General features: G+C 40.0%; 1 protein-coding gene and 1 long non-coding RNA gene across 4 annotated transcripts in view; one reads left to right on the forward strand and one right to left on the reverse strand.

Annotated features, from left to right (window-relative positions):
• Positions 1–16,303, forward strand: part of GPC6 (glypican 6) — a 1,139,050-nt gene that overhangs the window by 828,857 nt on the left and 293,890 nt on the right. For all 3 annotated transcript variants that reach the window (XM_074962546.1, XM_074962556.1, XM_074962564.1), the window contains one exon: positions 13,602–13,767. In XM_074962546.1, the coding sequence (XP_074818647.1) occupies positions 13,602–13,767 (166 nt within the window). The remainder of the gene's footprint in view (positions 1–13,601; positions 13,768–16,303) is intronic.
• The window catches only part of LOC141993186 (uncharacterized), an 86,138-nt gene that overhangs the window by 32,541 nt on the left and 37,294 nt on the right, over positions 1–16,303 (reverse strand). The window contains exon 2 of the long non-coding RNA XR_012640796.1: positions 3,145–3,237. This is a non-coding gene — a long non-coding RNA (uncharacterized LOC141993186). The remainder of the gene's footprint in view (positions 1–3,144; positions 3,238–16,303) is intronic.

Genomic DNA, 16,303 nt, shown 5'->3' on the forward strand with positions numbered 1-16,303 from the left:
ACGGTTAACAAAGGAACAACTGCTACTAATGAAACCAAAAAAAGCTATTTAAAAAATGTATATTATGTTGGCTGAGACTTTACGACATTCAACAACTTTCATAGCGCATTTCTTATACTCTTAGGACTCAGTCCTATGAGGAGCTGAGCATCTCCCTCGACTCTCACTGACTGCTGGTCAGTTCAGAGTGTTTAATACCTCACAGGATTGCTAAGTTCCTATTTCTTTAGTTTCTATTCTCTTTTAGATGTAGCAAATGTAATAGCTGATAAATAATCCCCTAGACAATTCCACAAAAGGAGACAGATTTAGGAATTTTGCCATTCATATGACTTCAGCTGGTGTGAACTTATCGTTACACTATCTAAGCTAATTGGAATAGGTTTTTGCCTTGAAATGCCTCTGATGCTGTCCTCTTGAATCTTCTCAATAAATAAACATTTTAGCATGATGAATTTTTTTTAAATATAGTTGTTACTGATGTAGCTAAAATAAGAGCATTAATATAAGAAGGAAAAGTAAACAAAAAGTTCATTAGAAGCCAAGCTGCAGTGGGTATAAATCTTCCTGTCAGATGTTTCATTGAATTCACTCATTCATTCACGGATGTTATGTGTAATGATTATCCTGCATACCTCTCATGGCATATACATATAAACAGAACAATACCAATAACATGTAAGGAACAGGAAGAAAGTTAATTAAAATTTTCCCTTTTCTTTGTTCTCTTGGAGTTTGATCCAAACACTTGGAAGCCTGCAGTGTTCTCATGGGACATTCTATGTAGTGTTCAACAGCAGAGAGTGGCAAAGACTATGTTTAATAGTCCAGAGATAGACCATCAGACAAACATCTGGTTGCCCACTGTCCCCGTCCATACCTGGCTCAACACTATCTAGATCCAAGCAGCTGAGCCTAGACAGGCACTGGGATCAAGATGGATAGTGGGACCTGTAATCTCCTTGGCCCACATTTTTGTCAAAACTGAGTTAAAGATGAGGGTAAGCATTTTCATATAACTCCATAGACCAGCTTATCCTGGCCTTTTGTGCAATACAAGAAGCAGCTGTAACTGTTTTTATTTTTGTTTTGTTTGTTTTTCAATCAAAAGATCCTACTTATTGTATTGATTTTCTTCAAGGGGAAGGATTATCAATCTTCTGTGCTAAATTGCATATGTTAAGTACTTGGAAAGGTTTGGAAGAATTTGTTTATCATTATAGAAATGATAAAGGCTCCCTTCATGTGGATTATCATTCCTTCATAGGTCTCTTTATCCAGAGTGTAGTCAATCCACAAGTACCATCTACCAGTTTGGTCACAGATTCAAATTACTTTAAAACTGTAAAAATGGCACTAAAAGGATTTTCTTAATCAAAACTGTAGTGAGAGATGAGGAGCAGAAAAATCTTCTCTGTATAGGACCACAAGGTCTCACTTTAGTAAACAAAAGCCAAGACAAAGGAGAAAATTTATCACCTCTCTAAGCATTCTTGCCAGCAAATTAAAAAAGTATGGATTGGATGAATGGACTATAAGGTGGATAGAAAGCTGTCTAGATTGTCGGGCTCAATGGGTAGTGATCAACGGCTTGATGTCTAGGTAGCAGCCTGTATCAAGCGGAGTGCCCCAGAGGTTGGTCCTGGGGCTGGTTTTGTTCAACATCTTTATCAATGATCTGGATGATGGGATGGATTGCACACTCAGCAAGTTTGCAGATGACACTAACCTGGGAGGAGAGGTAGATACGCTGGAAGGTAGGGATAGGATACAGAGGGACCTAGACAAATTAGAGGATTGGGCCAAAAGAAATCTGATGAGGTTCAACAAGGACAAGTGCAGAGTCCTGCACTTAGGGCAGAAGAATCCCATGCACTGCTACAGGCTGGGGACCGACTGGCTAAGTAGCAGTTCTGCAGAAAAGGACCTGGGGATTACAGTGGATAAGAAGCTGGCTATGAGTCAGCAGCGTGTCCTTGTCAAGAAGGCTAACATCATATTGGGCTGCATTAGTAGGAGCATTGCCAGCAGATCGAGGGAAGTGATTATTCCCCTCTATTCGGCACCGGTGAGGCAACATCTGGAGTATTGCCTCCAGTTTTGGGTCCCCCACTACAGAAAGGATGTAGACAAATTGGAGAGAGTCTAGTGGAGGGCAATGAAAATGATTGGGGGCAGGGGCACATGACTTACAAGGAGAGGTTGAGGGAACTAGGCTTGTTTAGTCTGCAGAAGAGAAGAGTGAGAGGGGATTTGATAGCAGCCTTCAACTACCTGAAGGGGGGGGGTTCCAAAGAGGATGGAGCTCGCTGTTCTCGGTGGTGGCAGATGACAGAACAAGATGCAATGTAGCAGGTCTCAAGTTGCAGTAGGGGAGGTCTAGGTTGGATATTAGGAAACACTATTTCACTAGGAGGGTGGTGGAATCTCCATCCTTAAAGGTTTTTAGGGCCCGGCTTGACAAAGCCCTGGCTGGGATTATTTATTTGGTGTTGGTCCTGCTTTGAACAGGTGGTTGGACTAGATGACCTCCTAAGGTCTCTTCCAACCCTCATCGTCTATGAGTCTATGATCCCTTGTATAAGACCCACAAAAGATGCACATGAACAGCAGGCTCAGGCTTATAAACAACATGTATTTAACTTTGATATTTGGATGTTATGTTCTGCCTTGTGTAATTTTTTACAAGTATGTTGATTTATGACTGAAATAAAAATATAATTATTTATACATGCAGGAATTAAGGGGAAAGGAAATTGCTTTCTCAGCAAAGTCTCAAATAAGCTAAGAACATCTCCCCCCCTCCCTTGTATCATGGTAGACCTTTTTTGGACAAGAATCATTACATCTTTTAAAAATGAAGATATGTTGTATACATGAATTCTGCTGAATAAAATTTATTTCATAGAGCAGTCCTGGAAGTGTTTGGAGAGAGAGAAAGTTTTAGTGAACTGGAAAGACTTTCCTGGCTTCTATTTTAATGCTAAGGTTATTGTCAAGGTTAATTCAGAATGTCAACAAAGTGTGACTGTGACAAGATTTAGTGATGACGTAAGTACAAATTAATGCAAGATCAGTGGCAAGACCATAGATTCTTATCATGGGATCCTACTGAAATGAAATTATTTAATTAGAATTTCTTACACTATAAATGGTTCCTAGGATAGAGTGCTCTCGTCTTGGATGTTTGCAGTTCCATTTTCACTTTTCTTTTGCATTCATAATTGAGTAGAAAGACTGGAGAAAAAGTTAAAAAATGATACAGGCAGGTAAGAATAATTTCATTTGTTAAACTTGACATGCTGTCATTTCCCTGGTTAACACAGGCAAATAGATATTTTTCTCCCTTCCATTCTAAAGACCCCATGGTCTTTATGATCTCCTTCTGTATTTTATAAAACATGGCTTGAAATTTTTTAAAGATTTTTCAGACCAGAGTTTGGGGTTTTTTGACTAAAACAAGTCAACACACAATTTTCCTGTTCTGTTTAGGTTAAAACATTGCTGCTTAAAACATTGTCTTCATTGTGGGGTCTCAGTCTCCTATGGCTAACATATATAAAGACAATTAATAACTGGAACCTTAGCAAGCCTGCTATTGAAAAGTCAACAGGAGTATCCAAGCTTGCTTGGTTACTCACAGATATTCAAATGGTGGGGTTAAAGACCTTCATCCACAGAATATTTAAAATCATTGTGGTGGTCTTGTACATCTTTGTTTCACCTTATTCTAACTCAAAGTTTTATTGCACCAAGATGAGTGAGAATATATTACATAATCATTCAAGTTAGCAGTTTGTAAAAATTTGAAGTCAGCATTGCGTTGTGGATGAGAGAGCACTGTCAAGAACACTGAAATTCAGAAAGGCACAGATTTTAAAGTTAATGCCCCTATGCATTTCAGAGTTAAGGAGAACCCAGACCTTTGATATTTTTTATTTTATTGTCTGATATGTAACATGTAGAAATGGGCAGAAGCAGAACTTTTTACATCTGGATTAGGGTTTGGCTTTTCAGAGGTAAACAAACTCCACATCCCGTTTGTTTGGTTACTGAGTACAATGGGACCCCAGTTCTGGTCAGGGCCTCTGGGTGCTACTGCAATATAAATATTAAATAATATTAATAGTGTTCAAGGGCAAATCAGGAGTAGTAGGGTCAATGGCACTAAATCTCATGAAGTGTTCTCGAGAGATTTTGGCCAAACCTAAACCAAAACAAGGAAAAGCCATTTTTTGTTTCGGATCAGACCCATAACCAGAATCCTAGCAGCACATGTGACTCCATATATTTCAATCTGAATGTTACCCCAATTCATCCCACCCTATTTCAGCAAGGTTTACAGTTGCAGTTTCCATTTTGGCTCATATCTGTTTCTTTTATAGTGTTTGTGTCCAAAACAGATGCTAAACAAAAGCATAAGATTACACAATGTCAAAGTGCAGTAAATGTACCATTTGAAATAGACATTTTACATTATGCAGACTAATGCATAATCCAAACAGAGAATCCAGTGTTGTTTAATCCATGACATCCATTGCCCTTCTGTTTTCCTCATGTTTAGCTATAATTTCTATATGAAAAATCAGAATTGTAGAAGACTTCTTAAATAGGCTTCTGTAATTCTGATAATGGCTTTCTAACTCTCTGAGTATTTGCTAGTCAGACCTTGAAAAATATTGAGTGAAAACCCAGTTCACAACATTTTCATTGGTAGTTTAGTGTCCTTGAGTCGTTATTAATAGTACTTTTTTAGTAGTAAAATGAAAGATAGTGTCCCTACTCCTCTTTCTTACTATTGGATATGTATTTTATATATGACTATATATTTAAGCATGTATTTTCAATTACAGTATCAAAGATGGAACTTGTGCACTAAAATTACATAAATAATATGTAAACAATTATTGTAACTGTCTTTCACTGGCCATAAAAGTCCAGGTTTAAAGGAGTAGTTTCTAGTTTATCCTTCAGAACTCTTGATCATTTCATGGGTTGCATTGTTTGTTTGTTTGGAGCTACCTGCTATGCCTTGATGTCCATCTCTACTCAGCCTGCTTTTCTTCTGCCGTGTGTGTGTGTGTGTGTGTGTGTATATATATAGGTATATGATGGGTTTTCAGTTCTCAAAACCAGGAAAAGTTTTGTTTGTTTCCATATCTCAAGAAGGAACAAAATCATTGATTTCACAGCTTTGTAAGCTGTGTAAAAGTATCCATTAAAAAGTGGGTGTGGTCACAACAGAAACTGGGCAGATTGGTTCAGGAAGGCAGATTATAATGGGAGCCATCTCCTGTAGATGCATGGCAGAGTGAAGTGTCTGTTTTGTTGTTTTTTTTTCCTGTTAACTTAAATTAATGTGGAGGAGGTCAATCCTTTCTTCAATCTTTGCACACCCAGATCTCTTACTGGAATCAATGACAGTTTGGGATGTGCAAGGACTTCAGGGTTAGGCCCATTGCAGATTCAGGCAAGTAACAAAATGGAACTCTGGACCATATCGTTCACCTGGGAGACACATGCAGCAGGACCCTCTGTGAGCAGAACCCATCCTTCCTGTGCCGAAGGGGGTCAGTCACTTTCACGACTGCATTCTCTCTACTTCTTAAGCTCCACTGGGGCTCTCCAAGCCCACATTAGGAAAGGGGGTGAGGCCTGGGTGTGTTGGGGGTGAGAGAGGCCTTGCATTGGATAGGAGAGTAGTGTGGGGTTGGAGAGTGAGGAGTACACAGAACACCCTCTTCCCATTCTGCCCCCAAAGACTTTACCCTAAAAGTTAATACAGCCCCAAGCTGTTTATCAACAAGTTTAGTTTTAGGGAAATATTTTGTTGATTGAATCTTACTTTTTTACTTGTGGCACCTTAGAGACTAACCAATTTATTTGAGCATAAGCTTTCGTGAGCTACAGCTCACTTCATCGGATGCATCGAAAGCTTATGCTCAAATTGGTTAGTCTCTAAGGTGCCACAAGTACTCCTTTTCTTTTTGCAAATACAGACTAACACGGCTGTTACTCTGAAACCTACTTTTTTACTGCTGCTTTCCCTTTTCAACATGAAGATCTGTGACCTGCCCCTTCTCCCACAGCTCACCAGTAGCCAACTAGAGCCCTGATGGCACTGGAACTGGTGGTAGGGGACTGCCTATCCATCCTGTGCACTGTGGAATTAAACTTATTGGGCGCGTCCTCCATAGTAATGGAATGGCCTGGGAGGGAGCAGCGTATGGCCAATGGATCCATGAGTGAATTGAATCACCAGTCAGACTGCCCCCATGTTGAGCAATTTCACTTCTGCTTTGTGGTCTGTGGAGAGAGCTCTATTGTATCCACCCAGTTCCTAAGGGGATCACTGGTCCTAAGTCCATCTTATTTGGACTTTGTGGAGAGAGGAAGTAGTTAGCTGGTCCTTAGCTATGCTCTTTATTCTGTGAGCTTTTCTAGCATGGAAACATTTGCTTTTTAAATTCTGTTGTGTGTAAGGTCTATGAAGTATTTTAAGTTCAGCCTCTTTTTGCTTTAGCTGTTGCCTACTCCTTTTTAAATTTCGTTTACTCAGGGTTCATAGAGGTGTTGGAACAGGTATCCGTCAAACTGCACATTTGATGAAATTTGATTTGCAAGTCAATAGTGAGCCACTCCTGATATATGCATGTATATTTGTTTGCTCTATGGAACTGTTCAGTGGGAATAAGGAGACAACTCAGCCTGTTGCGGTGATAGAATAAGTTCCACAATGAATAGCACACTAAAAAGTGAACAGCTCTGTGTAGTGTTGCTTACTTTCTGATTGCAGAAAACTGAACACCGTTGCCCTGCCCCTTCTCTGAGCGCCTCCCCCGCCTCCTTCCATCACTCACTCTCCCCCACCCTCCCTCCCTCACTCACTCATTTTCCCTGGGCTGGGGCAGAGATTGGGGTGTGGGAGCAGGTGCGGGCTCTGGAGTGGGGTTGGGGATGAGGGATTCAGGTGCAGGAGGGATTTAGGGTGCAGGAGGGGGATCAGGCCTAGAGCAAGAGGTTGTGGGGTGGGTGAGGGTGAGGCTCCGGGAGGGATTTAGGGTGTGGAAGGGGGCTCAGGGCTGGGGCAGGGGGCTGAGGTGCAGGAGGGGATGTGGGCTCCAGGTGGCACTCACCTCAGTTGGATCCCAGAAGCAGCCAGCATCTTCCTCCAGTTCCTAGGTTGAGGCACAGCAAGATGGCTACATTTGCCACACCAGCCAGCTAGTGCCACCCCCGCAGCTCCCATTGGCTGTGGTTCCCAGGCAATGGGAGCTGCAGAGCTGGCGCTCAGTGTGGGGTCAGCACGCAGAGCCTCCCTAGCTGCCCCTGTGCCTAGGGGCCGCAGGGACCTGCCAGTCACTTCTGGGAGCCACGCGGAGCCAGGGCAGGCAGGGAGCCTGCTTTACCTCTGCTGCACTGCCAACTGGACTTCTAATAGCCCAGTCAGCGGTTCTGACCAGAGCCACCAGGGTCCCTTTTCGACCAGGCATTCCAGTTGAAAAACTGATGCCTGGCAACCCTAACTCTGTGTTTGCTTCTAATGTTTGTCAGTTGTCACTTGCGTGGTGCTGTACAGGACACAGAAGACACATTACCTGTGCCAAGGAGTTTATTACTATATTGATATGCATGATGACATCTTCATTGAAAGTGATGTTATTACTTCACTGGTGAAGAAGCTTCTCCTACTTGTAATATACCTTTGTGGTTTTGACATGACTGAAACTTGTCTTCCCCTTAAAAGGTTTTGAAAGAGGTTGTAGCATTGCAGCTGACAGCCCATGTATAATGGAGACCCTAATGATAAGGTAGCTTTCAGCAAGCTTTTTAAATAAATACATGCAGTTGAGAGTGCCTTTATGGTTTGACTGTGTTTATCTTGTGGTTCTGGAACCCAGATCTCTTGGCAGATTATACTTTTATGCCTTCTGTAAATTGTATTCCAGCATCTATTAGTTTTGACTGATCATAGCATGATTTATAAAAGTGGGTGAACAGAATAAAGACAAATAGCAGTGGAATAACTTAAACACATATTTATTGCAAGATAGCCATTACAGAGTGCACTACTGCACTTCTTCTATATCCCTAGCTTAACTTGTCCTACAGTTGTCATATGCTTACTAGTGACAGATTCTGAGATCACTTACATTTGTGTAATCCTGTGAGCTACAATAGAATTTGGCACTTAATAAGGTCTTAAATCTTATTGATTTAAATGGGCTATGCTAGATATAACATCTTTCAATATTTTTAAGGAGAACTAGGAGAGGAAGGGCAAATACACACATGACTCCCTGATCATGGGCGCAGCTAGAGGCCAGCCCCCAGCATAATTAAGAGGAGTGTTAAGGCTGCTCTAATTTACTTGGGCTCATTAAAGCTCCCTAGGAACAGTTACACTGATGGGCATCACCAGAATGCTGAGTATTCCAGTTGCACCCTTTCACATGTTCATCATAACTCTGACATAGTTTTGCAGGGGACCATTGGGAGAACATGGAATAGAGTCAAGAGTCAAGATCCAATGAGGATGTAGCATACTCGTATCACCAAAACCTTGTTATCAATGGTGTCAAAGAACTAAATGGTTCTGCACACAGAAGCTTGATTTTTGTATATGACAGGATGGAGCTCCTCGCCCAATGAAACTAGTTTTGTCTGTAGTCATAATTTGAATTATTTTGTCTTAAATAAATATAGTAAAATTACAGACTAGGAGAAAATAGAATCAAGACAATATTTATTCTTGTATATCCCACTGCTCAATTTTCACTCAACTTTTTCATTTATAAATTTGTTGGCTGTTTGGTTTTGATCCTGGTCAACCCAACACTGGTTGGGTCTATTCTCTTTCTCAGATTAGGTTACAGATGAAATTTCACTCATTTTGTGAGGGTGTGGTTAGTTTGGGGTGGGTTTGGCCCCCAAATATCACAAGAATGATTTAGATGCTAATGAATCAGAACCTGAACCCTAGCTCAGATTAAGTCTTCAACCTGAACCCAGTATTGAGCATGATCCAAATTTGAATCTTACAACTACCTCCTTGATCCATTTCTGATAGACTATACTCTGGATATTACATGTAGAGCTGGTTTTCCTATTGCAAATATTTTTGAGAGTTCTGAACGTTTTCCCATTCCACATTGGGATGAAACTGATACCTCTGTAAATTTTTCAATAAAAATGAGAGCAACGACACTCCAGAATAGCCATTAACCCAGTGGTTAGGCCAATTAGCTGCAATGTGGGAGACCTGGGTTCAAGTCCCTATTCCCTATCAGACAGAGCAGGAACTTAAACCCAGGTCCCCCTTCTGTTAGGCAAGCACTCTAACCACCAATATAGTAGCTATTCTGAGATGTTCTCATTCTCTTTTGAATTTTCATTCTGGATCTGAGACCTTTCTCAATGAAACTTTCACTGAATCCAGAATGTTCCTGCAAACAGTTTTGGTTTCAATTAATCAGCATTTTTCTGACAAGGAAAAGTTTTGTCAAAAATCTCCTGACCAGCTCTAATTATACAGGGACTTTCAACATAGCAATCATAAATGCTTGCAAGCTTCAGAAAGGTGTAATTGAAGCATATAATTGGACTGTCCAGAAATCTGGCTACTATTTTGCAACTTATCCATAAATAAGTGAAAACAGAAATATTTTAGCGAATCTGTGTCAATTAAGTAGGTTTTGAAATGTACGCTTCAGTCTGCTTTCCATTATCAGAAATCAGCAATAACTGGAATCAAATTTCAACTCAGAGAATTCATCCCCATTGGAGACTCTGCATACTGCAAACCAGTGATAAAAAGTAAAAGCCAATTTAAATTTTATTAGCATTTATCCAAAAATGATAATAGCTGAGCTATTATTTCATAATGCTGGAAGTAATAGAACCATTTTGCTGTTACAATCCTCTTCTCTGTCAACTGGGTATTATGCAGCATAGATAATGATCTCTGAATTTTGATATGCTTAAGAGGTATGCTTCAGGTGCATGTTTTTCAGATTTTGCATATTGTGAAGCACTTTTCAGTTTCATGACTTCGATCCAGTAAAACATTCTCAGTAAAATCACATATTTACAGAAATATTAAGTTCTCTTTTGTGATAATGCACTGAACTTCACACACTTTTCTTTGCTGCCAGCAACCAAAGGCTACTATAGACACAGGCCTGATACAAAATCTGTTGCCCTCCTAATCTTTCACAGCTAAGGCAAGCAGGCAACCTCCTCTGAGGACCCTTCTAATGCTGTGTTGTGTATCAGCAAGGAGAAGGTGACCAGGTAGGGGATTTTTAAAAAATTGTATTTAAAAAATTAAAAGCTTAAATGACAAAAGATGCAAATTTGCTTTGTTCTCTGGAGTACCCAAAACTGCAACTAAGTGCATTGCTCAGCAGCAATCTAAGCACATGTGCCATAAGCAGGTCATTCCAGACCATAGTCATCAACTTAAGGTGCACTTGTGCATCTGTTAAATATTTTATAATTGGTATTTATATTTACAAGTAGCTTTTGAGAGTTATTTCTAAACCTAAAAGTATGTAAATTTCTCTTCTTTGGCTTAGGGACAATTAAAATAATTTATTTTAAAAATCCCCTCTACCTCCTTCTCCATCAATATCAGTTACAACAGGACTGGTAAAGGAAAAATCCAATAGCTCCCATAAGCCCATTGAGGGTTTTAAATAATTCTGAATGGAAAGAATGATCTTTTGTTGACTGAAACTGGTCTGCAGACAAGAATTACCACATGGGAGAGTCTGTTTTTGAAGATGAGGATGAAGAAGAGAGCTTTGAAAATACATAAAGTAGAGATGGCCAGTGGCAAGCAAATTATTTATGGCTGCAATACCAGTTTCCAAAGATAAGTGCCTGATTTCACATGCTCATCACATTTCTGAAAAAAATTGTTTTCTAAAATGAAATTTTCCATGTTTGGTCTGTCTCTCAGATTTTAGAAAGTTTGAGCAAAATTCCCTCAACCATTTTTCATGACCATAGAGGAACCATAAAAGTTTATCTACAGTGTGTGTGGGGGGAATTATAGCCAAAACAGTTGAAACTTACTCTTAACAGACCCCTCACTGGGGATTAGTGCTCTTGCTAGGTTTGGAGGACTAAAAATTAAAAATAAAGTTATAAATGATTGAAAAGACACTTTTGAGCATAATCAGCAGCATCTACTATGATTTTTAGCAGAACCCTATTAATGTAAAAGTGTCATGTAAACGTCTCATTTAAACATACACTCAGCAGTCCTTCAAAAATCAGTGTTTTAACATCAGGGATAAGAGAAAATCAGACTTTCTATGGTTTTAATATTTGAAAGTTCATTGCTGTGCTCTCTTCAAAATTCTGAAAAGCAGAGAGCAGCATGGATTTCTGCCATGTCCCTGTGCTGGTCACCATTGCATGGGGAAATATAAGTTTTAATCCATTGTGACAAGGAATCATTATTCTTTTTTTTATTGTAGTAGTTCCCAAAATGTGCTAAGCACTTTCTGAATAATAGAGGTAGACATAGTGCCTGCCCTGAAGAGTTTACGTTGTAATGGCAGATATAATGTAGAACAAAACAATAACACCAGTCAGGGAAATAGGAGGCTGGGGATTTCAAAAATAAGGTCTCATGGTTATTTAGATATTGTGCACAAATCTTCTTTCAAAATACATTTCTGCATCTTCTCTTTCATCCTCAACAAACAACTAACATCCACTTCCAGTGCAAATTAGTAATTAATAGTGTGTATATATAGCAAAGAAACATTACTTAATTTAGACAATCACCTCTGGTAGCAATGGGTCTGATCCAAAGTTCATTGAAATCAATGGAAGTCTTTCAAGTTATTTCAATGAGTTTTGGATAAGGCCCAATATGAATAATCCTACTGTTATGTCAGGTACATTAATGAAGTTACATCAAGAGGATGCTGTGCTGTTGTGATGCACTGGACATTTCTTTCAGACCACAAGTGGTTGTCACTCCCTGGCCTGGAACCTTGGGTGGTTCTGTGCTGTGTGACTCTGGCTCAGAGCCCTGACACCAGCAGCCTGCTCACAGCACAGTGACCTCACCCTGGCTTCTACCAGCCTGCTTACTCCTTGCAGTGTGACACCAACAGCCCTTCCAGACCTGAGTCTTCCCAAAACAGTCTCCTCTGCAGTGCTCGGTCCCGCTCACTGTAGCACTCACAGAACCTTATCAAGTTTGCTGCTCCTTGAAAGAGACAGTGCACAGCACCAGCCAGTTAGTTTGGCTGAGGATTTTACTCCTCAGTTTGAAATACTGCACTGAGGTGGTTGTGTAATAAAACAAGATTAAGTTTCTTAACAAAGAACAGATATTTAAGTGATACCAGGTAGAGGAATTGGGATAGAAACGGTTACAAACAAACAAAAGTAACAATACACTTCCACGACTGAAACCTAACTTTACAAACTAGAGTCTTTTGTTCAAAGTAGTTTTCTTACCACAGTGATTGGTAAGAAATTCCAGCATGGCTGGTCAGTCCTTAGCCAGGATCCAACACGGAGCCAAAGCGCTTGGGTTCTTTGGCTTCTCAGGTGAAGGATTATTATGATGTTTCTCTGCTTTTATCCTCAAAGTTTATCTTTGTTTTCAAAGTCAGGAAGCCCTCCTTGGGGGCTCAGCTTGCTGTGTCCACCAGAGAGCTGATGCCATGTTAATTTTTACAGTCCCCTCCCAGTTGCTAGTTGATGGCTTGTTTTTACCTTTTATGTAAATATACTTCCATTGTCTCTCCTCGCTCAATTTACATTGGAGACACATTCAAGCAGGCAGAATGACATCCCTTTGTCTAGGGCAGGGCACCTGAAGCCCTACCTGCCAAACACCTTTTTCAGCACATATTTGTAATTCTTTATATGTTAACGGTACATGAATCACACAAGAATGTTAATGATCAGTGAATTACTAGTTTTCCAATGATCTATTAAAAGACACCTTTTAAATAAATATCCTAACATCAGTTGAGTTGGGGTTCACTGAGCTAGTCAGGTCAGCTGAGACTCACTACTAGATACCAGGGAGTGCCTTGCCTTCTGGCACTGGCTTCTCTTAGGGTCACAACTGCCCTTCCAAACTCTTTTTTTGGTTACTTGAGATAATGCCAAAAAAAAATCTGAGTTTGGGAATTAAAGTGGTATTTGAAGACAGCAATGTAGTTCTGAAAAGACCTTCTGATATCCCATTTACACCTTAACAAATTTGAATATGCCTCCCTTCCTGTTAGAATCTTTCCCTTACCTTCCCGCTTATTCTTTGGATTTTCCTTTGTTTTTCTTTATGTTCATGTAGACGCTGTGCAGGAGATCTGGGGCTGAATTACACTGATATCAAAATGGGAATGTTGACATCTATGTTCTTGGAAATCATTGATGTCGGCCAAATTAAGATAATTGGCAGTAATTGATTAGTCACACAGGAGGGTGTTAGTAAGGGTTAAGCTCCTGTCACAAACTGTCCTTTCTGCATCTACTGCCTGAGGAGCATCTCAGCTACATAGTATCTCATGGGATAGGAAATTTACTTCCTCCTTTTTCATTTCTACCACCCTTAAACTCCACAGGTCAGTCCAAACCCAGGGTGCATCCGTGCACTAATGAAGATGTTATACTGCCCTTACTGCAGAGGACTTCCCACTGTGAAACCTTGCAACAACTACTGCCTCAACGTAATGAAGGGCTGCCTAGCAAATCAGGCCGATTTGGACACTGAGTGGAATCTGTTCATAGGTAAGAAGGGTTTAAATAATTGGTGAAACAAGGAGATGATAACAAATGTTTCGTGAGAAGTCCAGAAAAATACTACCATCAGTATTTGCCAGCATGGAAAATGCAGCTTTAAGTCAAGCGGTAATTGAATATCCTCTCATTTTTTAATCAGTTTGTGGCTTGTAGTAAGAAATTATCCCCCCCCCCAGAGCTGTTCTTATTAAGTATATAAAGGTGTTGTGTGATGCTGAGGTTTCTGAAATGAATTATTAGAGGATATGCAAAGCATGTTGAAAAAGTTTTGGTTGAGGATGTGATAATATTTACATGAGAGTGAGAGAAATACTATGTATTAACTATGTGCTTGTGGGCTGAGCACCTGTTAACAAGGTGTATCCATCTTGACAGGATGGATACACCTACAACTCTGCAATTTCTTAATTCCAATACCATAAGGAGAAAGAGCTTTTAAAAGTTACTGTTGCAGCAAATAAACTATTAGTTCAATGCTTTACTTTAAAATCATAGAAGATTAGGGTTGGAAGAGACCTCAGGAAGTCATCTAGTCCAACCCCCAGCTCAAAGCAAGACCAAGCCCAGCTAAATCATCCCAGCCAGGGCTTTGTCAAGCCAGGCCTTAAAAACCTCTACGGAAGGAGATTCCACCACCTCCCTAGGTAACCCATTCCAGTACTTCACCACTCTTCTCGTGAAATAGTTTTTCCAAATATCCAACCTAGACCTCCCCCACTGCAACTTGATATGTGTTGACGTCTCCCTTTCAATATGTAGAATGAAAAAATATCAAGTGCACAATCAGAATCTTAGTAGGAACAGGGTGGAAAATCATCATTTAAGGAAAAGTGTGATTCCAATTTAATTTGCATAAACCTTTAGGGGAGTGTGCCAACCAAAAAACAAGTCTCCTGAACAATCAGCCAGAATTAAGATAGCTCTCAGAATTAAGCCCCAGCTCCCAAAAGGGTATTTGATTTCGTTTAGTGCAAGGACATGATGTGTTAGACAAAGCAAATAATAGTGCGGCAAGGCAAAAAAAAATAGGTAGATATTTCAACCTCTAACGACTTTTCATCACTCTACAGACGTCTAAACTGGATTGCTATAAAACAGTGGTCCTAAAGCAAAAGACAAAACTTCTGAGTGTGACAAAAGAGAATAAATTCTGCCTCATGAATTTTAGAGAAACAATACCCTGAGCAAACACATTTTGCCTCATTTTAAACTGAACTGGATGGTGTGAGTTTGAAAGTTAGGCTCTGACATGCAAACTGTTGAATTTGCATTCCACTTAGGAGAGATGGCATAAAAAAGTGGGGAGGGGTGAAAAATGGAGCAGAGAGTAGGCAGAGTGAAAAAGCAATACTGAAGGGATGATGACAACAATAATAAAGACTACAGGGACAATCTAATGAATAAATAATAGATGGGCTCCACTTCTGCCAGTCTAATTTTATACATAGGACAAGATCATGACTCACAATATGCAACCATGCTAGGAAGGGAGGTTTCTAAGATATGTCCCTTTACTCCCTTGGATTGCCCAACTGCATCGTGGGAAACAGCATGGTAAAGAATGTAGCCTCTATAGGATCACTACTCTCCAACCTGTGCAGATGACTGGGGAAATAGGCAGGCAGGGATGAAGAGTTGTAGAAGTCCACTCAGAAGCCAGACAAGTAAAAATAGAGTGGAAGGGGAAGTAATATGCACTTGGTAAAGATCTAGCACAGATTTTTACCCTTTGGAGCAAGAGAAGAATCATGGACCAAATTATGACTGCTGCTGGTCCCATCCCTGGAGCAGTGCAAGTATGTGCCACCTGTTACTCAGGACTTGTGGTAACCCAAAAATCATACCCTTTTTGTGCAGGGGGAGAGATTTAGTGTTTCCTTAATACATAATTGAAGCGTCACTTACAATGGAAAATTTTAAATGTAATTACTTGGCTAAAAAACCCAGCAATCACCACAATCACAAATGGAATTAAATTGTGGGGTGGAGAGGATGGGGGGGCAGGAATCTCATAAATTCAGAATAGTTCAGCAAGCTCCCAAAACCAGATTGGCAAAGTTTCAAAATCTTGAATTCCACAAGGTTCACCCACCCCTTCAATAAAAATTTTAAAAAAGGGTTTGGCAGGAGGTAAAGACACTGATGGGAAGAAAGGTTTAGAAATAGCTAAATGGCTTCCAGGGTTGAACATTACCTGGAAAAGGCTGAGTGAAGAGCCAAAGACAAAGCCTAAGAGCCTCATCTTCTCCAACAAATCAATGTGAATTGGTTGGAAATGCACTCCTCTTTACTCTTTATTGCCCAAATGAAAAATATTTAGTGTTTTTATCATTTTAAAATAATACCTCATTTAGATTGAAAATGAAGTTTTAATTAATGTAGACACTTATGAAAGCGAAGAGCTGAAAGTAAAGCTTTTTAGGACTTGATACTGGATTCTCTCTCTCTCTCTCTCCTCTACATTAATCTCAGTGAGGTAGGTGGGTAGATGAGGGGAGAGAGAGGTATTTGGAAAAGGTATTCT

Source organism: Natator depressus, chromosome 1 (assembly GCF_965152275.1).
Source record: "Natator depressus isolate rNatDep1 chromosome 1, rNatDep2.hap1, whole genome shotgun sequence".
In the NCBI taxonomy this organism is placed as follows: domain Eukaryota; kingdom Metazoa; phylum Chordata; order Testudines; family Cheloniidae; genus Natator; species Natator depressus.